This window comes from Sander lucioperca, chromosome 3 (genome assembly GCF_008315115.2).
Source record: "Sander lucioperca isolate FBNREF2018 chromosome 3, SLUC_FBN_1.2, whole genome shotgun sequence".
Taxonomy (NCBI): Eukaryota; Metazoa; Chordata; class Actinopteri; order Perciformes; family Percidae; genus Sander; species Sander lucioperca.
In genome coordinates, this window is record NC_050175.1 from 44397130 (window position 1) to 44418056 (window position 20927).

At 43.8% G+C, this 20927-nt stretch overlaps 2 protein-coding genes across 4 annotated transcripts in view; one reads left to right on the plus strand and one right to left on the minus strand.

Moving 5' to 3' along the window:
- dpy19l3 (dpy-19 like C-mannosyltransferase 3) overlaps nt 1-20927 on the plus strand; it is a 616246-nt gene that overhangs the window by 147473 nt on the left and 447846 nt on the right. The window lies entirely within an intron of this gene.
- The window catches only part of si:ch211-186j3.6 (neural-cadherin), a 369843-nt gene that overhangs the window by 67983 nt on the left and 280933 nt on the right, over nt 1-20927 (minus strand). For both annotated transcript variants that reach the window (XM_031290668.2, XM_035999800.1), the window contains exons 28-29: nt 11847-11974; nt 233-360 (exon numbers count right to left, since the gene is read on the minus strand). In XM_031290668.2, coding sequence (XP_031146528.2) covers nt 233-360; nt 11847-11974 — 256 coding nt within the window. The remainder of the gene's footprint in view (nt 1-232; nt 361-11846; nt 11975-20927) is intronic.

Below are 20927 nucleotides of genomic sequence, written 5' to 3' on the forward strand. Positions count from 1 at the left end.
AAATGGTCTCATATCAATTGTATTATATCAAATCAACATTGTATGGCAGACTTTAAAATATAAATATAAGCAATCATATTGTACAACCATATCATTGTCCAAATAATGACTATAATATTTAAAATAAATAAAATCAATGAAATAACATTGATACACTATCCCCTATGCATCCCCACACATATAACGTCAGAAATAGAGGTGGGTATGTGTGTGTGTGTTCCGGTGTGTGTACCTATCAGTGTTGGGTGTAACGCCCAACACTTCACAGGAAGAGTGGTCCTCGGTGGTCAACCAGCTGCCTAGTCCTTCCGTTTCCATCACCGCCGCCCCTGAACAGCGATCCAGGGTGAAACGCACTTCCTGGAGAGCACACAAAAACACGGACACGCTTTATAGAGGCTGCACAATAAGTCGTTTTTTGTCGTCATTACGATATCAAGTTGCGCCATGAACACATCGCAAAAGACTGTGACGCATCACGAAAGACACTCAGGGATTGTTTAGTTAGTTGAAAGAGAGTATTTTAACAGTGCCTTTTGTGTTCAGTTCGATGTTCAGTGTGTTCAATAAAAAAATGTTGGAGATAATTTCCTGTCAGGTTTTTCATTCAACATGCAGTTTTTTTGTATTTTAGCAGTATACTGACAGCAGCACAAAGGTACAGCTGGGTGCATTTTTAAATATTAATTATTTATTGCAGGTAATTCGTTATGGCCATATTCAACGTTATCGCATATTTTCCTCATATCACGCAGCCCTAATGCTGTAGAACTAATGTTTCCAGAGAAACCTCATGCATTAATAAAGACCCTATCTGTGTTATTATAATGAGTGTACCCCCCCATGGCTGTCAAGTGCTTTTTTACCATTATCACTATTGGGAGCTCTCCTGGAACCATCACCTTATCGTGGTGGAGAGGTTTGTGTGTCCCTATGAACCTGAGGGCTTTGTTGTCTGGAGCTTTGTGCTCCTGGTAGGGTCTCCCAAGGCAAAGTGGTCTCAGGTGAGGGGCCAGACAAAGAATGGTTCAAAAACCCTATGAGTGACCGAGGAAGAGATGGAGTGACCCTGCCCGGAGGAAGCCTGGGGCCCCCATCTGGAGCCAGGCCCAGATGGAGGGCTCGTCAGCGAGCGTCTGGTGGCCGGGTTTGCCACGGAGCCCTGCCGGGCACAGCCCGAAAAAGCTACGTGGCATCCATCTCTCCATCCCATGGGCCCACCACCTGTGGGAGGAACCGCTGGGGTCGGGTGCGCTGCCACATGGGTGGCAGTGAAGGTCAGGGGCCTCGACGGACCAGACCCGGGCAGCAGACGCTGGCTCTGGGGACGTGGAATGTCACCTCTCTGTGGGGGAAGGAGCCGGAACTGGTGCGGGAGGTGGAGCGCTACCGGTTAGATCTGGTGGGGCTTACCTCTACGCACAGTCTCGGTTCTGGAACCATACTCCTGGATAGGGGTTGGACTCTTTTCTTCTCCGGAGTTGCCCAGGGTGTGAGGCGCCGGGCGGGTGTGGGGATACTCACAAGCCCCCGGCTGAGCGCCGCTAGGTTGGAGTTTACCCCGGTGGACGAGAGGGTCGCCTCCCTACGCCTGCGGTTGTGGGGGGGAAAACTCTGACTGTTGTTTGTGCATATGCACCAAACAAGAGTTCGGAGTATTCGGCCTTCTTGGAGACCTTGAGTGGAGTCCTATATGGGGCTCCAGTAGGGGGACTCCATAGTTCTGCTGGGGGACTTCAACGCGCACGTGGGCAATGATGGAGACACATGGAGAGGCGTGATTGGGAGAACGGCCTCCCTGATCTAAACCAGAGTGGTTGTTTGTTGTTGGACTTCTGTGCTAGTCATTGATTGTCTATAACGAACACCATGTTCGAACATAGGGATGCTCATAAGTGTACTTGGTACCAGAGCACCCTAGGCCAAAGGTCAATGATCGATTTTATAATCGTTTCATCTGATCTGAGGCCGTATGTTTTGGACACTCGGGTGAAGAGAGGGGCAGAGCTGTCAACCGATCACCATCTGGTGGTGAGTTGGGTCAGAGGGTGGGGGAAGACTCTGGACAGACCTGGTAAGCCCAAACGGGTAGTGCGGGTAAATTGGGAACGTCTGGAGGAGGCCCCTGTCCGACAGACTTTCAACTCACACCTCCGGTGGAGCTTTTCGTGCATCCCTGTGGAGGCTGGGCGCATTGAACCCGAGTGGACAATGTTCAAAGTTTCCATTGCTGAAGCTGCGGCGAGGAGCTGTGGTCGTAGGGTCTTAGGTGCCTCAAGGGGCGGTAACCCACGAACACCGTGGTGGACACTGGTGGTCAGGGAAGCCGTCCGACTGAAGAAGGAGTCTTTCCGGGATATGTTATCCCAGAGGACTCCGGAGGCAGTGGCAAGGTACCGAAGGGCCCGAAGGGCTGCAGCCTCTGCCGTGAAAGAGGCAAAGCAGCGGGTGTGGGAAAAGTTCGGAGAAGACATGGAGAAGGACTTTCGGTCGGCACCAAGGTGCTTCTGGAAAACCGTTCGCCACCTCAGGAGGGGGAAGCGGGGAACCATCCAAGCTGTGTACAGTAAGGATGGGACGCTGTTGACCTCAACTGAGGAGGTAATAGGGCGGTGGAAGGAGCACTTTGAGGAACTCCTAAATCCGACTAATACGCCCTCTATGGTAGAGGCAGAGCTGGAGGATGATAGGGGATTGTCGTCAATTTCCCTGGTGGAAGTTGCTGAGGTAGTTAAACAACTCCACAGTGGCAAAGCCCCAGGGATTGATGAGATCCGTCCAGAAATGCTTAAAGCTCTGGGTGTGGAGGGGTTGTCTTGGTTGACATGCCTCTTCAACATTGCGTGGAAGTCTGGGACGCTGCCTAAGGAGTGGCAGACCGGGGTGGTGGTTCCCCTTTTCAAAAAGGGGGACCAGTGGGTGTGTGCCAATTATAGGGGTATCACACTTCTCAGCCTCCCTGGTAAAGTCTTCTCCAAGGTGCAGGAAAGGAGGGTTCGGTCGATAGTCGAACCTCAGGTTGAAGAGGAACAATGCGGATTCCGTCCTGGTCGTGGAACAACGGACCAGATCTTTACTCTCGCAAGGATCCTGGAGGGAGCCTGGGAGTATGCCCAACTGGTCTACATGTGCTTTGTGGATCTGGAGAAGGCCTATGACCGGGTCCCCCGGGAGATACTGTGGGAGGTGCTGCGAGAGTATGGGGTGAGGGGGTCCCTTCTCAGGGCCATCCAATCTCTGTACAACCAAAGCGAGAGCTGTGGCCGGGTTCTCGGCAGTAAGTCGGACTCATTTCAGGTGAGAGTTGGCCTCCGCCAGGGCTGCGCTTTGTCACCAATCCTGTTTGTAGTATTTATGGACAGGATATCGAGGCGTAGTCGGGGTGGAGAGGGGTTGCAGTTCGGTGGGCTGGGGATCTCATCGCTGCTTTTTGCAGATGATGTGGTCCTGATGGCATCATCGGCCTGTGACCTTCAGCACTCACTGGATCGGTTCGCAGCCGAGTGTGAAGCGGCTGGGATGAGGATCAGCACCTCTAAATCGGAGGCCATGGTTCTCAGCAGGAAACCGATGGAGTGCCTTCTCCAGGTAGGGAATGAGTCCTTACCCCAAGTGAAGGAGTTCAAGTACCTTGGAGTCTTGTTCGCGAGTGAGGGAACAATGGAGCGGGAGATTGGTCGGAGAATCGGCGCAGCGGGTGCGGTATTACATTCAATTTATCGCACCGTTGTGACGAAAAGAGAGCTGAGCCAGAAGGCAAAGCTCTCGATCTACCGGTCCGTTTTCGTTCCTACCCTCACCTATGGTCATGAAGGTTGGGTCATGACCGAAAGAACGAGATCCAGGGTACAAGCGGCCGAAATGGGTTTCCTCAGGAGGGTGGCTGGTGTCTCCCTTAGAGATAGGGTGAGAAGCTCAGTCATCCGTGAGGAGCTCGGAGTAGAGCCGCTGCTCCTTCGCGTCGAAAGGAGCCAGTTGAGGTGGTTCGGGCATCTGGTAAGGATGCCCCCTGGGCGCCTCCCTAGGGAGGTGTTCCAGGCACGTCCAGCTGGGAGGAGGCCTCGGGGAAGACCCAGGACTAGGTGGAGGGATTATATCTCTAACCTGGCCTGGGAACGCCTTGGGATCCCCCAGTCGGAGCTGGTTAATGTGGCTCGGGAAAGGGAAGTTTGGGGTCCCCTGCTGGAGCTGCTACCCCCGCGACCCGAGACCGGATAAGCGGACGAAGATGGATGGATGGATGGACTATTGGGAGCTGCCTCTCTGACTCACATTTCATACATTAGTTCATATAACGCTGCTGCTGCCTGCTTTTTTTCCTGTTAAGGAACTTACAAAAAAACAAGACTCCAATAATCACGCCATTGGTGTATTTACAAGTAAAAAGGAAGGGGGCAGTTAAGCAGAAGCCATGACAACCTATTTCTAAACAGCTAAAGCAATTTATTCCATCCACTGGTTAACTTGCATTAGAGTTTAGATTCTCGGCCCGAGTTCGGGCCGGGCCCGGGCCGGACCCTTGATCAAGTAATTTTTTATTTTTTTTTATCCATTACCTTATTATCCTATTTGGGTGGGGAGAAAGCTATGCCATAATCAGAAATATTATAAATATATATATAGGCTATATAAAAGTAACAAATGTGTACAAAAGTTAGGCTGCAGTTACAAAATGCAGCACTTCATGCGCAGAGTCTCCTCCTCTCGCACGCATCACACCGGGAGCTTGAAGATGTAAAGAAAAAAAGAAAAACAGGAGAATTAACTTTGAGCAAGTGTGGAGGAAAGTCGGAGGTATGGAAGCAGTTTAAACAAGTCGTGGGCAGTGACAACAATATGTTGTTCATCATTGTTTTTTTGTTTTTTTTACGTTTCTTCATTCAGATCATTTGCGATCCGTTCCATTCTAAACAAACAGCGCAGTTTACAGGCTTCGTCCTTGTTGTATTATTCTAAACAGATTTCTGTAGTTCAAACAACTCTGAATTGTAGTTGAGAACGTCAGTTATAATGGCCCACGTATTAAAAAATTGTCGGGTATTAAATCGGGCTCGGGCTCATAATTACAGTTAATGTGTCGGGCCGGGCCGGGCTCGGACGCAACGTGCTCGGGTAGGTTCGGGCTTGATTTTTTTGGGCCGATCTAAGCTCTAACTCGCATTGAAGATTCTTCCATAAATAGTAACATCTGTGCTAGAAAAACAGGTAACATTAAAGCATTACAGGATCAATCACACATCTAATTTGTTTGGACATTTACATACAGAACATTACAGCTCACAGTAGGCCCACACACAAGGTGGTATTATAACAGTATATGGTCATTTAAAGGACTGCAAATGACTTTTGGGCTGGGAATGTGGTCCATTTGAAAGCTTACCTGACACTTCCTAAAAACAATTATTGGCACCAAAATCACCCTAACCCTAACCATAACTTGTCATGACAAAAAACGGATGACACTTACTAATGTCATAAACGGTTATGACTTGTTGTCATGTCATTCTTAGATACCTTCGAGTAAAGTGTAACCGAGAGCAGTACTGTGATAGAGCTAAAGAATGAATGGTTTTACATGAAGCTGGATGCTAAAAACGTCCTTCTAAAGCAAAATGCTCCAGGAATTAGATGGGAGGCAGTAAAGGGAGATGGACAAGAGAATATTCTAAAGTAGGCGATGTTACACTGCGGGGGACGACTGAGGGAGTTCCCCTGGACAGTGACTTATTTAAAGACCCTGAAACAGCTGTCAGAGTGAGGGGAGTTTCCTGACGACGACTGAACTATATAATTTGTCACACCAAAATATGACAATAAAACCATACAATTAACTACAGAAGAGGATTAGGGCCACAAGTTAAAATGTATTGGAGTTTAAAGTCAAAATTTTGACTTTAAAGAACAACAACACTTAGAATTCTGACATTTTTTTAAAACTCAGAACTCAAATACATTTTTCACATGGGGCCCTGACCCTCCTCAATAATTAACGTTCCTTGTGGGTGTAGGCATGATTTTATGTCTTTAATATGAGAGAGGCATGTTTGCCACTTCAGGCTTTTAATTTTCCTTTAACACTAGCATCAACAGGAGGTACAGCAAATGTGCCGGGGAAACAGCAGCTGATACGTGCTGTGCCAGCCTATTGCTCAATAGCAACATAAATAATGGTTGTTTACAGGATTAAACATAGATACATACTGTATACACTAACATTATTCAGTTCTCTACAGGTCTCAAAACCACTTTTTTTTTTGTGTTGTTGGTTTTTTACAGTGTATCGTTTTATGTTGTGCATGTACTGTACCGCAAAAACAAATGCAATGGTTAAGTAATATCTGATACGTGGCTAAACTTTATAAAAATGCTGCTCATGGCTAGATTCTTGGCTGCTGAATCATACAGTAAATCTACAGACAGCAGCTCTGTCCTTGCTGCTTTTGATCTCACATGTTCATACGGCGGCAGCTTATCCAACCAGGTCGCATAGCCCGGTTGAATAAGCTGCTGCTGGGACAAATGAATAGATTCTCATGTGATTTAGAATAATAACGTTGTGATGCAGAATAATCCCCGTTGTAATAACACAAGTCTCATTGAATTATTGCATTCATGCAATTCAGAATAGAGCTGTTGTATTACCTTAAAGGGGTGATAGAATGCAAAACAGATTTTACCTTGTCATAGTCTAATAACGACAGTTTGGTGGGTAAATAGGACATACACAGAACCTCAAAATCCCAGTGACACCTCTTTCCTCATCTCACAATTCAATCATCTCCATCTCACAATTTGAAACTGCCTCCTCTGAAAACGGGCAAATCTCAACGAGCCGCCTAGTTGACGTCAACTCGGTGGCTCCTCCTTATTTGGCTCTTGTCTGTATCTTTGTCACACCCCAACATTTATATAGGCTACACCACTGCTCTGAGATCAGGTAGTCTTCTGAATAGGTCGCGCAGATCTCAGAAATTGTATACATTGTTCATCTGCTATTTTATCACTAAATTCACTTCTGAGACTTTTTTATGCGAGAAATCAACTATGTAGAGGTCAAATATGGGCCGTTTTACAAAAATTGATACACGTACACACACGACTGTGTGTCGGTGCTACCTGGGTTGCTGCCTCACCGCCCGGCCTGTCCTTCACAGACCCAGGCCTGCTGTGAGCTAGATGGAGCTCCGTCACGGCCGGCAGCCCGCGGTGCTCGATACCCGCGCAAAGTCACCGTTTCTGGGTTACTGGACTACCAAACGCCGCTGCCCTGACAGAGCTCCAGGGCCTGCAGCTCCCCTCTACCTGCTAAATGGCCGGTGTGTGAGAGCGCGGTCAGCGAGCTTGTTATGCCCGCAATCTCTTACAGTTAATCTTATAATGGATATGTGTGTTGAGTTATTTAAACAAACGATCGGGGAAATAAACGCCTCTTGTCCGCGAGTGAGCTGGGGAGCTCTATCAATGAGAGCTAGCAGCTCCTCCTAAGGAGACCCCTCAAATTCACAAAAATGCCTTAAATTGAAATCGGACAAAAGTGTTAGCTTTGATAAAACCTTAGGGTAGCTGTGATATACATGTCGTGACGAAATTCAAACTGTAAATATACTATAGTTATGCCAGCAGCTGGCAGCCGGCCAGCCCCGAGCCCCGGTAGTCCAGTAACCCAGAAACGGTGACTTTCCCCTGGGTATGGAGCCCAGCAGGCTCCCGCTTTCTCGTCAGACTGTCTGGAGCTCCTGAAGTCAAACACGTCTTACCAAATTTGCAATTAGCCATCAATTTTCGTAAAACGGCCCATATTTGTGCTTTATATAGTTGATTTCCTACATAAAAAAGACTCAAAAAGTGAATTTAATAACAAAATAGCAGACAAACAATGTATAACGTTGCAGTGTCTGAAATATGAGACCTGCTGTCTTGTCTCCAATGTATGTGTATGTGGTTCCGCAACCAATCAGCGCGCAGCTCATCTAAATATTCATGAGTATACCATATTTGGAAGAAAAGCTGTCATTCCAAATAGAGACATTCCACAGGTTGCAGAAAAGGAAACAGCAACTGGGACATTTTCAGCCCAACCAATGTTACATACCCTATTAGGAGACCTTAAGGAACAGTGTGAAATACCCTATATAATCATTCTATCACCCCTTTAAGTCTTGGTGCATTCATGCATCCGTTTGGCTGCCCTCAATCTCAATAGCGAGCAAATGTACTCTGTGTTTATGCATGTGTTAAGGTGAATCTGTTATTTCCTTTACATGCAAGGGAAATAAAACAAATAAAAAAGATGAACAAAACAGATGCCGTTCCGTCACAGTGATTGTGTGGATGGTGTGCATTGAACAGTTTGGTAACGGACAACATTTCACTCACATTTCACTGGCCGACTTATGGAAAGACAAGGTTTCTGAAGGCATTATTAAAATGGTTAGTCTACACAATTTTTTTTGGAGGGGTCTTTGAGTAACCAGTTAAATTAAGCAAATTCAAGTGTGTCATGAGTGTGATTGTTCAGTTTTTAGTTTTTGAAGAAGCTTTTGATGGTGCTGAACAGAAAAAAGGCTTTTATTTTTGCAAAGTTCTGACACAATTCTTACTCAGTCCTGGGCTTTTACTGTGGTGGGCCTTATCTATGTTATGATGTAGTCTGGATCAATAGAAGTTCATTTCCAGGATAATTGCCTGACACAATGTCCCTCACCTTCCGCTCTCCGTGTGTTGCCGTTCTCAAACTCTGTTCGCTTCAGGAAACAACAACAACCTTGGAGCTAGCAAGCTACACGCTGAAAATGGCAAGTTTTACAAAAGATTTGGATCGTGCAACAAGGCAGGCCTGCTTGGTTCTTTTGTGGAATGATTGTAACGATTTACAAAGAATATGTTTGCGGCATTTACTCTCTAACTGGGACGTATTGGGACCGATTGGTGGGATTGCTGTGGACATAGTACACACGGCGATACACTGGTAAAATCAAATTACGTGCAAATTAAAAGCAAATTACCATGTATCCAGGTGATTCAACAGCTCACGTTACTGTATTGTGTGAACAGTTAACTACTCCACACATAGAATGTATGTGGGGTGTACATCACAGCGTTGTGGAGATAGAACTGGCAATGTTACGATTAGTTATGATTAGTTTCCCCAGAACAGGGTCCAGCCAGTCCAGCTGCTTTAAAGTGTCCTAAGCTTTAAGTGGAACTGTGAGGCTCGAAGCTTTCAGGCTCGGTCACATCAAAGACTAATAAATAGCATCAGTGTCCGTCTTCTTGATATTTAAGAGGTGTAAGAACTATAATGCTGTGGTTATGTGTGAGTCCTTGAAGCTGAAGAGCTCCAGGCGGTCCTCAGTCAAATGAAGATTAGCGTAATTTCACTCTAATTTAATTCACTTGAAATGAGCCTAAGTAGAGAATGCCAAAGGAGGGCCATTGCAATAATTCATCTCACACCGCTATTGTCTCCCTTTGTACTTTGCAGTGCAGACAGTTCTGCAATACTAAATCACCAACTAACATCTTCCCCATTTGGGTCCCTAATAATCCTATCAAATAGTGTTGCAATGGGTGACATTTGAAATCCGTGACATGAAATCATTTTGGAACCTCAGCTTTAAGGTTACAATGGATAGAAATGTGATTATGTTAATTGTTCACAACAATGTCAGAAATCACTAATAATGTAATTACTCCAAGAACATTTAGTTTGATGACATGTTGTTCATGTTTGACGCAATCAAACAATTATTACTCCAAGGTTGGGGAAACTCAGAATGCCCTGATCCATGTGCAGCACGTTCCCTGGCCAGATTTTATTTAAAGTGACTATACGCAACTTTTGAATGTTTCTGAAACTGTGTAATTTTTTTTATCTGATGATCATAAATGACCTGTAACAGCAAACGGGACTAACAGTTAAAAGAACGCTAGTTTTATATAGTTTTTAGTAATGCCTCTGCGCGGGTACGATTTTTCCCGCAAAGTCACAAAATGATTTACGGCAGGTAGACAGCGCTACAGCAACACATGCTGACGGGTCACAGATTTCGGCTGAACACCGGAAAAGCCAGCGTTATTGTATCCAGCCAGGTAAAAGGTAGCAGGAGATTTCTTTATATAGGCTTAATTGTATTTTAATGTTATTTTATCTGTTGTAGTTATGGCTGATACCGGGGCAGGGCTATCAAAGAAAAGCAGGAAATTAAACCAAGAACAACTAAAAGCTAAAAGGGAAAGTGAAAGACAACGGGCGAAACTCGAGTTGGAATTGTAACCAAGTAATGCATATTCTTTTCTCTTGGATGGAACGTTTGAATCAGAATTACACATTAAGAGGAATTGTGGCATCAAACATTGACCAAAAGTAACATTGCCCCTTGTTGTTGATTTCCCCCAGTGGACAGTGTCAGACAAAGCAGGAGAGTCACATTTCATCCTTACATTGACTACATTTACATGCGCATAATATGCAGTTTTTTTCCCTTATTCCGAAAAAGACGATATTCCGACTTAGCTGTTTACATGGCTAATGAAAGGGAATATTCTACTAATATTCCCGTTTACTGTGTTTAGCTGTGCAAAATAGGATTTTTTTCTAAGTTTACCAGCGGTGGCGGACTTGTTCGACTGTGCGAACACAGCCTCTCTCTTTCATTCCTTTAACCAGCTTCTTGAAAAGGTCGACGTTGCAATGTTTGCACACATCCAAAAACCTGTTGATATCCAAGTCTCTGATAATGTTTAAAAGCAGCTGTGTTTCTCCTTCTTTTCTTTTGGGCGTGCATCTCTACTGCAGCCTTGTTAGCTATTATGAATGCGCTGTATACATGTCCAAAGAATGCTTTAAAAACCAGAATAATACCGAAATATCCCACATGTCTTAATCGGAAAATGCTAAATTCAGAAAAAGGCCTTATTCGGAATATCCAAACATCCAAAAACATATGCTGTTTACATGACCTGTATCGAATTCGGAATATTGTTATCGGAATAATAGTGGAATGTTGGTGTGCATGTAAACGTACTCAGTGTCTAGGATACCGAAGACATTGCTACAGCAACATAAACAACATATCAGTTTTTACAAAAGCATCACTAAAGTCATCCAAAGTTGAGTTGTCTTTTCCAGTCACATCCCAACTAGATTTCAGTTTTTACTATGTACCTTGATACATCTACACTGTATTAAAGATGCATTCAAGATGTTTGCAACACATCATTTCCAATTATAAATCTAGCGGCAAAACCCAGATACTTTCAAACCTACATGCGGACTGCATGACTTGATGTCAAACTGAGGCCAGAGGTGTGGGTGGATGTTCAGTAAGTGTTCATCAAGCCATCACAGGTGAAGTTCAACACCACAGCCACATTGTGTTAGTGGTGTGTCCTCTACTTTAAAGTGGCATTTGTGCCTACGCGCAATCTCAAAGAATATAAAGAGGTATTTAAATAAACACAGCTGGAATGCACCTGAACTCTTCTGGATGACAAGCATACTGTGGATAATCACTAGAAAAACTCAACAGGCGCAACCTTTAATTTCTTTCCTTGGATAAGTAAGCAGCACGTCTTAGCTAATATGGTTGTGAAAAGCATCAATTAAGCTGTTCATATGAATGCCGTTTGTTTTGAAAGTGCTTGACATCTAATTTCCATTTAAAAAAAGTCTAATGCAGGAAAACATTTCTTGATCTTAGTGATGAAATTGAGTGTGTGAAACTGAAAGAAAAAAACAACATGTTTTTCATCTGCCAGTGTTGCTCCGTGTGAATATACTCAGAGCTTATTTGCTAAATGGCTACATCAATAGTGGTTGGTGTTAAATGGGTGAAGCGTCAAACCTTGCTGTTGCTGCGGACATCCAGCCGATGCCACCGCCTGTCTGCCACGTTCACGTTGCCTGGCAACTGTAGCACCACTGTGCCAGAGCCGTGGTTGATTTTCAAGGTGGGGGTCCCATCTATTAGCTCTAGATGGAGAGAAAGAAAGAGACAGTGAGGACTGGTGAGGCGGTGAGGTTACTTTGAAATCATCAGATTTAAGAAATATTGAGTTTTTAGAGCCGCTGTCAATAGTTTTGGTTTGAAGCTGTTGGCAGCCAAAATTCAGTGCTGGTATTGAAGTCTCTAAGTCTAAGGCTACATTTACACTGCGACGTTTTGGTTTAAAAATTAATATCTTTTGCTACGTTTACACCTCTCATTCCCCCTGCTCTGGCGTTTCCGAGCCCCTAAACCAGAGACATTTCAAAACACTTCTGACCCTGTTTTGGTTTGAAATCTGCAGGCTTGTGTGATTGGGTCTAAACGGTCTGGACGTCTCGTTCTCCGAGACTAAACCACTAACGTTACCATGGCAACTACCAGCAAAGGGTGGAGTATACATGCTGCCTCCTGTTTATGTCTTTATGTATTTATGTCTATTTTTTTGTGACGTTTTTGTGACTTTTTTCAAAAAATGTAGTCACTTCTTTCCAATTTTTTTTGTCACAAATTTCCGATGTTTTCGTCGATTTGTCTGTCTTGTTTTTTTTGTTTTTTCCAACATTTTTTGTCACTTTTGTCGCTATAAAATTGAATAACACACCCAAATTCAATGAAAGTAGTGAATTGATAATTTATTTTACTTGTAAAGAGTAATGGTTGTATGGAACCATCCACATGAGTTTCCACAGAAACTTTTTGAAAATGGGACCCGAGGACAACAGGAGGGTTAAAAACCAAAATGTAGCACTGTAAATATAGCCTAAAACAGCAATAAAACCATCATAACTGAGTGATGCATGCCAAACCATTAAGTAGTGCATAACATGTCATATTATAGAGTGCACACACTGACAGAGTGGTATATATAACTTGCAAGATATTATCTCCTATTGCACAGATGTCGTAATGTCGTTTTTTCTTCCCATCTCATGGCAGTCAACAAACATCAGACAAAAGTCACAACATTCTATTTTCGGACTTACTCAAATGGGAAATTAAAAGTTAATGAAGTGGTTAAGACTGCTTGTGTGCTCGGCGCCATATATATGGAATTATGGGAATGCGTGTTTACCAACCAGCATTGGCTATTCATCATCGTGCATGCTGAACTTCCAAAGTGCATGCAGACTCTAAGCATCTGTTTGTCTCTGGGTATCAAGAGCTTTTACATCATGCTTGTATTTAGAGACTCATGGATCACAATGTTCTCATGGGTCTATATTTATGAAGTCAAAAGGATAAAACAAATTATAATCTTAATTTTCTCCCTGTTAGTGCCCATCTGCCACAGTCAGAAGCTGCCTTGACTAATGCAGTCTATCACTTTAGTGTAGGACTCTTTCCTAACATGACTATCATGCCGCTGACCATTCCATTAAGGAGTGCGCCACCTTTTTATTAGTTCACACGGTATTTCCTGTGGCAGTGAGGACAAAAAGTTAACTTATGGGCAAAGTCTGAGCCAAATAGAGTTATGTGTTTACATTCAGTTCAGGAAATGTGGAAACAAAAGCAACTGTGACTGCCGCAACTTTCCAAAAAACATGTTGTAATTATGTTGTTTTGGAATTATGGCTCATGTCAAGACTGCAGTATGTCCCTGTTGGCTGTATTCAATTAAAAATAATAGTAGGCCGTCACTATTCATGTCCAATAGCTCATTGTTCCTAATTTCCCCCGCTGCAACCCTGAAGCTACACTCCCACACACCAAGCACACCCACTGCGTGAACCCACGGTAGTTTCTACTAAGGCATTTCTACTTATTGTTGCTGTCGGGCAGAAACCTTGTATCTCGATATTTTGTCTTTTTTCTTTCTTTCTTTCTTTCCATAAATCAATTCAATTGTTCACTTGTTACATCTGTCTGTAGGTTTTTACATATATTTAAACAGTGACCGGGCAATTTTATTTGACTTTGTCTTAAGTAAATAGCTCAATAAAATGTTTTCAAATTATCCTTTTTTTCATTTCCTGAAAAACTAGTTTGGACATACAAGGTTTTCACCTGACAGCAAAGTTATGTTTAATTTTAATTAGTCCTATGTGGCACTTTCCTGGCTTACAGTATGTGCTGCGATTATAATTAACACTGAGACAAAACTCCAATGTGAATTCCGCTAAATAAACTCCTGCACTGTGACAGTCGTCTTCATGCTTGAGTCAGTAGATGTTGGGTGTTCAAAAAAAAAAGCCGACAAGAATCAAACTCCCTTCTCACTGCTCTTCACTCTGCTGTGTGTCTGACTTCAGCCGAGCTTTCGTCATCCCTCTCGCTGCGTCTCTTGCAACGTCAGTCCATCTATCAGCGCTCTTTCATCACCGTCTGTCTCTTTTACCTCCTGCCTTGCTTCACGCTTTCATTGAGTATTTTCAACGTAACTGACATTTTTGACATTGTGCTGCTTTCAAATAATTCACAAACGCTTTCGACTGACATTTATCTTTTCAAGTGTTCCTTTGTGAAACCACCGTTTTCCATCACACATTGACAGATGCATCCATCCGTAATGTTTGTATGGAATAATGTAATCATCACCTTCCCACATGATGTCATATCATGAATCTTCACCTTGAGCTAGAAGAACTTAGGGGGTGTTGAGTACATGAGATGCTGATCTTCTCTAATTGCCTTGTCAAGGCTGGGATGTGCATTTATGATGAGGGCCCCATACTCCATTATGCTGCCTCTCATATAAGTAAAAGAAAAAAAAAAAAACGACGCTATTTTTCAAGCCACAGTGAGTGCAAGTTTGTTGTTAGCCTCTCTTTTTCTCTCAACTTTTCTTCCATTACCTGCAAGTTGATTTAGCCCGCTCCAGCTGCAAGATAAGTTGCTGCTTCACTTCAGGAATGATCCAATTAATTTTAATATATTGGCCGGGGCCAGACAATTGACCAAAATGAACAGAGTAAATTCAATATATCCGTTTGATCCAAAGCCTCCCTCCTTTGTTTAACTTTTACTTTGTCGTCTTCAGAGTCCACCTCACCCTCCCCCCCACCACATCTCGGTGACCTCATTCATTACCTACTCTCATTTACTGTCCCGTCTGGGACCCCCTCGCCCTTTTTTTCCCCTTTCTTATCTCACACATCTCAGTCTTTCAATGTCCATTCGTCAGGCAGCCCCCTCCCCCTCTCTCAGGGAACTTTCTTGAACCCCATTGTATGTGTACGCTAGATGTGTAGAAAAGCTCACATTCACATTCACACACCCAAAATCAGTTACAAGGTAGATTGACCAAGCGATCGTCTGGCACGGCTAAGGAGCCTTCTTGTCAAGATTGACGTGACATTTTCCCAAGAGATGAAGACAGACTTCAGAGGTCTCGGAAGGAGGAGGGGGGGGGGCAGTGGGAAGCGAGAGAGAGAGAGAGAGAGAGAGTGAGTTAGAGAAAAAGAAGGGGTAAGCGACTGAGAGCTGTATGAGTCAAAAGTAAGGCAGGGTGAAAAAAGAGAAGGGCATGGATGAGAGAGGGAAATAAGAAAGTGGAGAGTTACAGAGTGAAGATTGAACACAACGCTGGGATTAAGGCCAAGTTTCAAGATGGCAGATGACAGGTGGGATGATGGAATGTAAGGTAAATAAATGAGAAATGAACAATGCAGACAAGACAAAAGGGAGAAACAGAAGGTGATGAGTAGAGAAGAACACGACGATGGATCAAAGAGAGAATAAATAGAAAGCAGATGGAGGAAGCAAAGAAAGAAAGAATGGGAGATGAGATGCTGCAGTCCTTATCAAAGTGAGAATCAAGCGTTTTCTTTGATTTATTCATCTTTATATTACTTGTGTTAATGAGCTAAACAAGCTTGCAGCAATTAAAGCTGTGTAAGTTTAATTCTTTTTGTTTCCAACAACGAATGTTGAACCAATGATGCCTCCCAAAAATCTGAAATGAAACGTCAGGTTTTCACCAAGTGCTGTCTTTATATTCTCCAGAAACTATGAGATGTGGTCAAATGAATATCAGTAACCAATACTATAATTGTTAAAGAGCCAGATAGAGAGTTAGATAGAGAGTAGTCTTTATCCACGACGTTCCACTTCCGGGATTGGTCCGTTGCCGACGGATATTCCGCCGTATTTCCTTCTTTTCGGCAGGATGTCCGTTACCTTACACTTTCTTTGTGTTACCGTTCTAAACTCCGGTGGATTTCTGAGGACTATGGTTAACTGCTCCTCAGATCTCTGCAGGGTAAATCCAGACAGCTAGCTAGACTATCTGTCCAGTCTGAGTTTTCTGTTGCACGACTAAAACAACCTTTGAAACGTACATGTTCCACCAAAACCAGTTCCTTCCAGAGCCTATTTAGCAGAGGCACCGTGGCTCTGTCCGGTGTTTAGCACCGCCCAAGACGATTGTGATTGGTTTACAGAAATGCCAATAAAGCAGAGTTCCTTTTTCTCCCATCCTGGAATGCTGTGTGGACTAGGCAGACCTTCCTCCACAGCGCTGTGGAGGAAGGTCTGGCAAAGCGAGACTAGATAAAGAATAAAAACGTAATGAAACTGACACCGTTCCTCTCAGCTGTGGACGCAGGAAGTGCAGCATTGGTTCTGATCAATGTGTATCACCACCAGGTCAGCACTGTACGGACTGTATTTGTTCACGCTAAGGAAGTGTGATAGAGGATTTGGGGGAAAAGAGAGAAGAGGTATCAGATCAGTACTCATTAGGCACACACCCTGAGTTTAGGTATTGGAATCTGTATCGGAAGGGAAAAGTCGGATTGGTGCATGCCAAGTCAACACAATACATTTCTCAGTTCATTTGTGCCTTTCCAATATAGGAATATAAATGTGATTAACAGAAGATCGGTGTCTGCTTACTGTCCATAATTGGGAAAGAATATTACAACTTTTCGGTAAGAACACCAGCAAATTTTAAAAGTACAGTGGGCACTAACAAGCACAAAGCAATATTTTTTTTTTGACAAATGATGAGGCACAACAAACAAACATCAAAACTGCAATGCCAACCAAGGAATTCAGTGAAATCTACAGCTCCAGCCTTTCTCTGAACAGGAAAAGCAATTAAGAGACTGGATGGATAGATTTCCAGAACCACTTGAATTTGCAGAGATGTGTTTGACTGTTAGAGTAGGACTATTAAAAATCCCACAGCCTTATAACAACATAAAAACGAAGGTCAGTGTCCCTATAGTCAGCATAATAGCTGTTGAACTTCCCTTTTGTTGCTTTGGTAAAGTTAAAATGGAACTGAGTGAAAGAGCTTCACAGAGACATACAAACAGAAACGAATAAAAGAAAAAGAAAGGCCAGCTAGCTGGACAGCCTAGCTGGGAGTGCAGCGGATTGGCAGGTCAAATGTCAACATCTTCATAGGGGCACGGCATGCCTTTTAAATGCTCCTGGTGTGCAAGGGTTAGAACAAGACTTTGCTCTTAAAGGGAACATCCACACGACCAGGCTTCTTTTCTGCTACTCATACGTAATTCATTACCTCCTACTCTGAGACAGACAAGAGGGAGAGACAGAGAGACAGAGAGAGAGAGAGAGAGAGAGAGAGAGAGAGAGAGAGAGAGAGAGAGAGAGAGAGAGAGAGAGTAAAAGTGTATGCTTCAAGTGTAAGGAGAGCTTGAACTCCCACAGAGTTGAGGGCTCCTGAATACAAAAAATGCCCTCCCATTCTGACTGCCTGGGGATACCCAGGAGTCAAACCGAGAGCATATGGACTGCATAAACAGCATTACAAATCACACCGCTACACACATACACCCATCACCCACACACGCAAGCAGTCACTTATACACTAATGCCCACAGAAGTCAGCCTGTGTACGAATCAGCGGGCGATGCAGCGAGTGCAGAGCAGAGAGCTTCTTGAATAAACGATCTGTCAGCTAGCTAAAGCCAGCCCCGCAGCCGACGCATATTGGATCTCTGCATCCAGCAGCAGTTCCTATTGCTGTTGCAGTGCTAAGCGGGGGGGGGGGTACTGCTACAAAACAGTTCAGAAAATTGAACGCAGAGCCAGAGTGAATCTGTGTGTTTGTGTGTGCTGTTGCTTGCTAGATCTTTTTTCTCCATTTATATCCAACTATGTAAAGTGTTGAGAACATGTTGCATTTGGTTTAAGGGTGGACAAAGCAAACGCGCACACACGCGCACACACACACACACACACACACACACACACACACACACACACACACACAAGCGCCTTCCCTAGCCCCTTACCCTAACCTTAACCATCACAACTAAATGCCTAACCTTAACCCTTACCCTCACCATAACCTAATTCTAACCCTAATCCTAAAACCAAGTCTTAACCCTCAAACAGCCCTTTAGCTGTGCAGACCCCACAAGTATACTGTATTCCCCGGTTTTTGGACCCCACGAATATAGTAAAACAAACACACACACACACACACACACACACACACACACACACACACACACACACACACACACACACACACACACACACACACACACACACACACACAATCCTTATCTGAACCCCTACCGGCAAACTTTTTTCCATTTTGCAAGGGAGTTGTAATTACACAAATTTAATTTGTCTTGTTAATTTGTCTATTGATTGGACAAGCTCTGGCCGGTGGTCTTTGCATGCATATATGTGTGTGTGTGTGTGTGTGTGTGTGTGTGTGTGTGTGTGTGTGTGTGTGTGTGTGTGTGTGTGTGAGAGCGAGAAACAGTAGTTCTCTGTGTTTGATCAAGCACCTCAGAGCATATCTAACGCTTCCAGCCATGTTTGTCATTTATTGTTGATTGCTCTAGACACAAATCATTACGGTGACAATCAACCTCACTAATACAGCTGAGGTCAAAGTGCAGCACTGCTGATCAGGCCATGCATTATAGGTGAGCCAGTTATATGAAGCTTAGCGTCAATTCTTTCAGGGAGACTTCTATAACGTTATCACATCTCTCCTAAACTGATCAGCTGTTTCTAGGCATTCACTTTTCAGTTAAACCAATCAGAATCGGCCGTGTATTTCGCAAGCCAATCACAGCATGACGTCCCTGCTTTAAATCAATTCTCTCCTCTGCGGTTGTCAGTTGTCATTTCAGGCAAACAGTCCGACCCTCCTCCTCCTCCCCTTCCACCTCCAGTCATCTTCACCCACGGTACCCTGGGTCTTCATCCAGCTGACCGCTCCCATCGACACCTTCGATTCAGTCTTCGTGCTCCTTCACCACCACCACCAGTGTCTAGACTCCATCGGGGGTGATATGTCTGGATTTCTCTACCCCTTTAAAACATATTTGATACAATGGAGTCTAATCTCCAAAGACTTTGTACATTTCATATTTTGCATATGTAGCTTACAAATAAAGTTTTGCATATCTGCAACGAAGTCTCTCCTGATTGAAATTATATGTGGTCCCAGGAGTATAGATAGAACGGTTTACAGTATATCTGACAACCTGCAGAAGTGCAAGACTTGGAGGGCTTGTGTTTGCTATTTAAACGACGCGGGCACTGGATGGGAAATTGACAACTGCGTCAGTCTTAAACTAGCAAAGACACTAGCGTCGGGCTTTGCGCTGCGCCGGGTGCAAGACAGGCCCCAGAGAAAAGATATTATGCCCCTTTCTTTCTTTTTATTTATTTGGCCTTTTTTCGGTTTTTATTTGATAGTTTGATAGCACAGTTTTAAGATTTGATAGGAATGAGGGACATAGAGAGAGAGAGAGAGAGAGAGAGAGAGAGAGCGCGGATGACATGCAGCACGGGGCCGCGGGTCAGAATCAAACCCCCGGGCCACTGTGTTAAGGACTCAGCCACATGAAGAACAATTGACCAACCTGAGATACACAATACAATGGAGATCATTGAAGTAATATTTTTTTTTTCTTTAGCATTTTGGTAAATACGCTTATCCGTCACATGAGGTTCAAGTTATCAGAACTGTACTTCAGCTTGTATGCCGCAGCGAGGTTTTTAACTGGGACTAGCTGTAGATGGATAACAGCCTAAAAAAACTTGCAAATGAGTAGGGGAATAGTGTCATGTATATATTTATAAACTTTTGTCTCCTATTCTCTTCCAATAACAATATTCAGACATAGAAAAGATGGGAGCAAAACCTGGGTGTCTCACTCACCCCACTTGAGTGGGACAGAATCTGGAAGAACTCAGTATCAATGTCCAAATGTGTATGGTTCAGGCCTTTAGGATAATAAAACTAAAAATACTGCACAGAACAGAACATACATCACCCCCTCTAGAAAATAGATCAAACCCTATCAGTTTTATGCTGGCATGGTTGTGGGGAGGTGGGCCCCCTGGGGCACTCTCTATGGCTCTTTCCAGCTGTTAAGGCCCTCTGGGAGTTAGAGATACACTCTGAGATATTGAACATGAACGTAGCACTATGTCCAGCTACAGGCTTGCTGGGCATCCGGCCCAATGGCATCAATGTAAATCTGCACATGTCACATTAGCATGCCTAGAAACAAACCGTCAAGGTCATTCCTGTACTCACATCATCAAGGCCTTCTCTCTTTGTAATGGAACAAGGTCTTTGCTGGACTCTTAATATTTCTACCTGGTCTCATCTGTTGATGTAAAGTAATGTTTATTTTAAAAGAAAAGTGTATTTATGTGTCGGAGCAAAGCGTGTGTTGATGTAAGATCACGTGCAGGTATGTGTTCTTATGATCACATTATGTGTCAAATATCAGGCTGTTCTGATGAGCCATTCGTACATATAGCAATGCACTGCAATTTGTATGTATTCCACATATGTGTTGATGTACAGTATGCACCACATTGACTGCTGCTGTATAAGACCTCTTTTGTCTGTGTAGGGAGGAGCTTGCGGTGTATATGCGTTTCAGAAAACTCAGGGCTTTCAAGCTGGGGAGTGGAGCTCATGTCCCGGGGAATACATAAGACTTTCACCCAGGAAACACGTGTCGGTGTCCTGGGAGTACTACT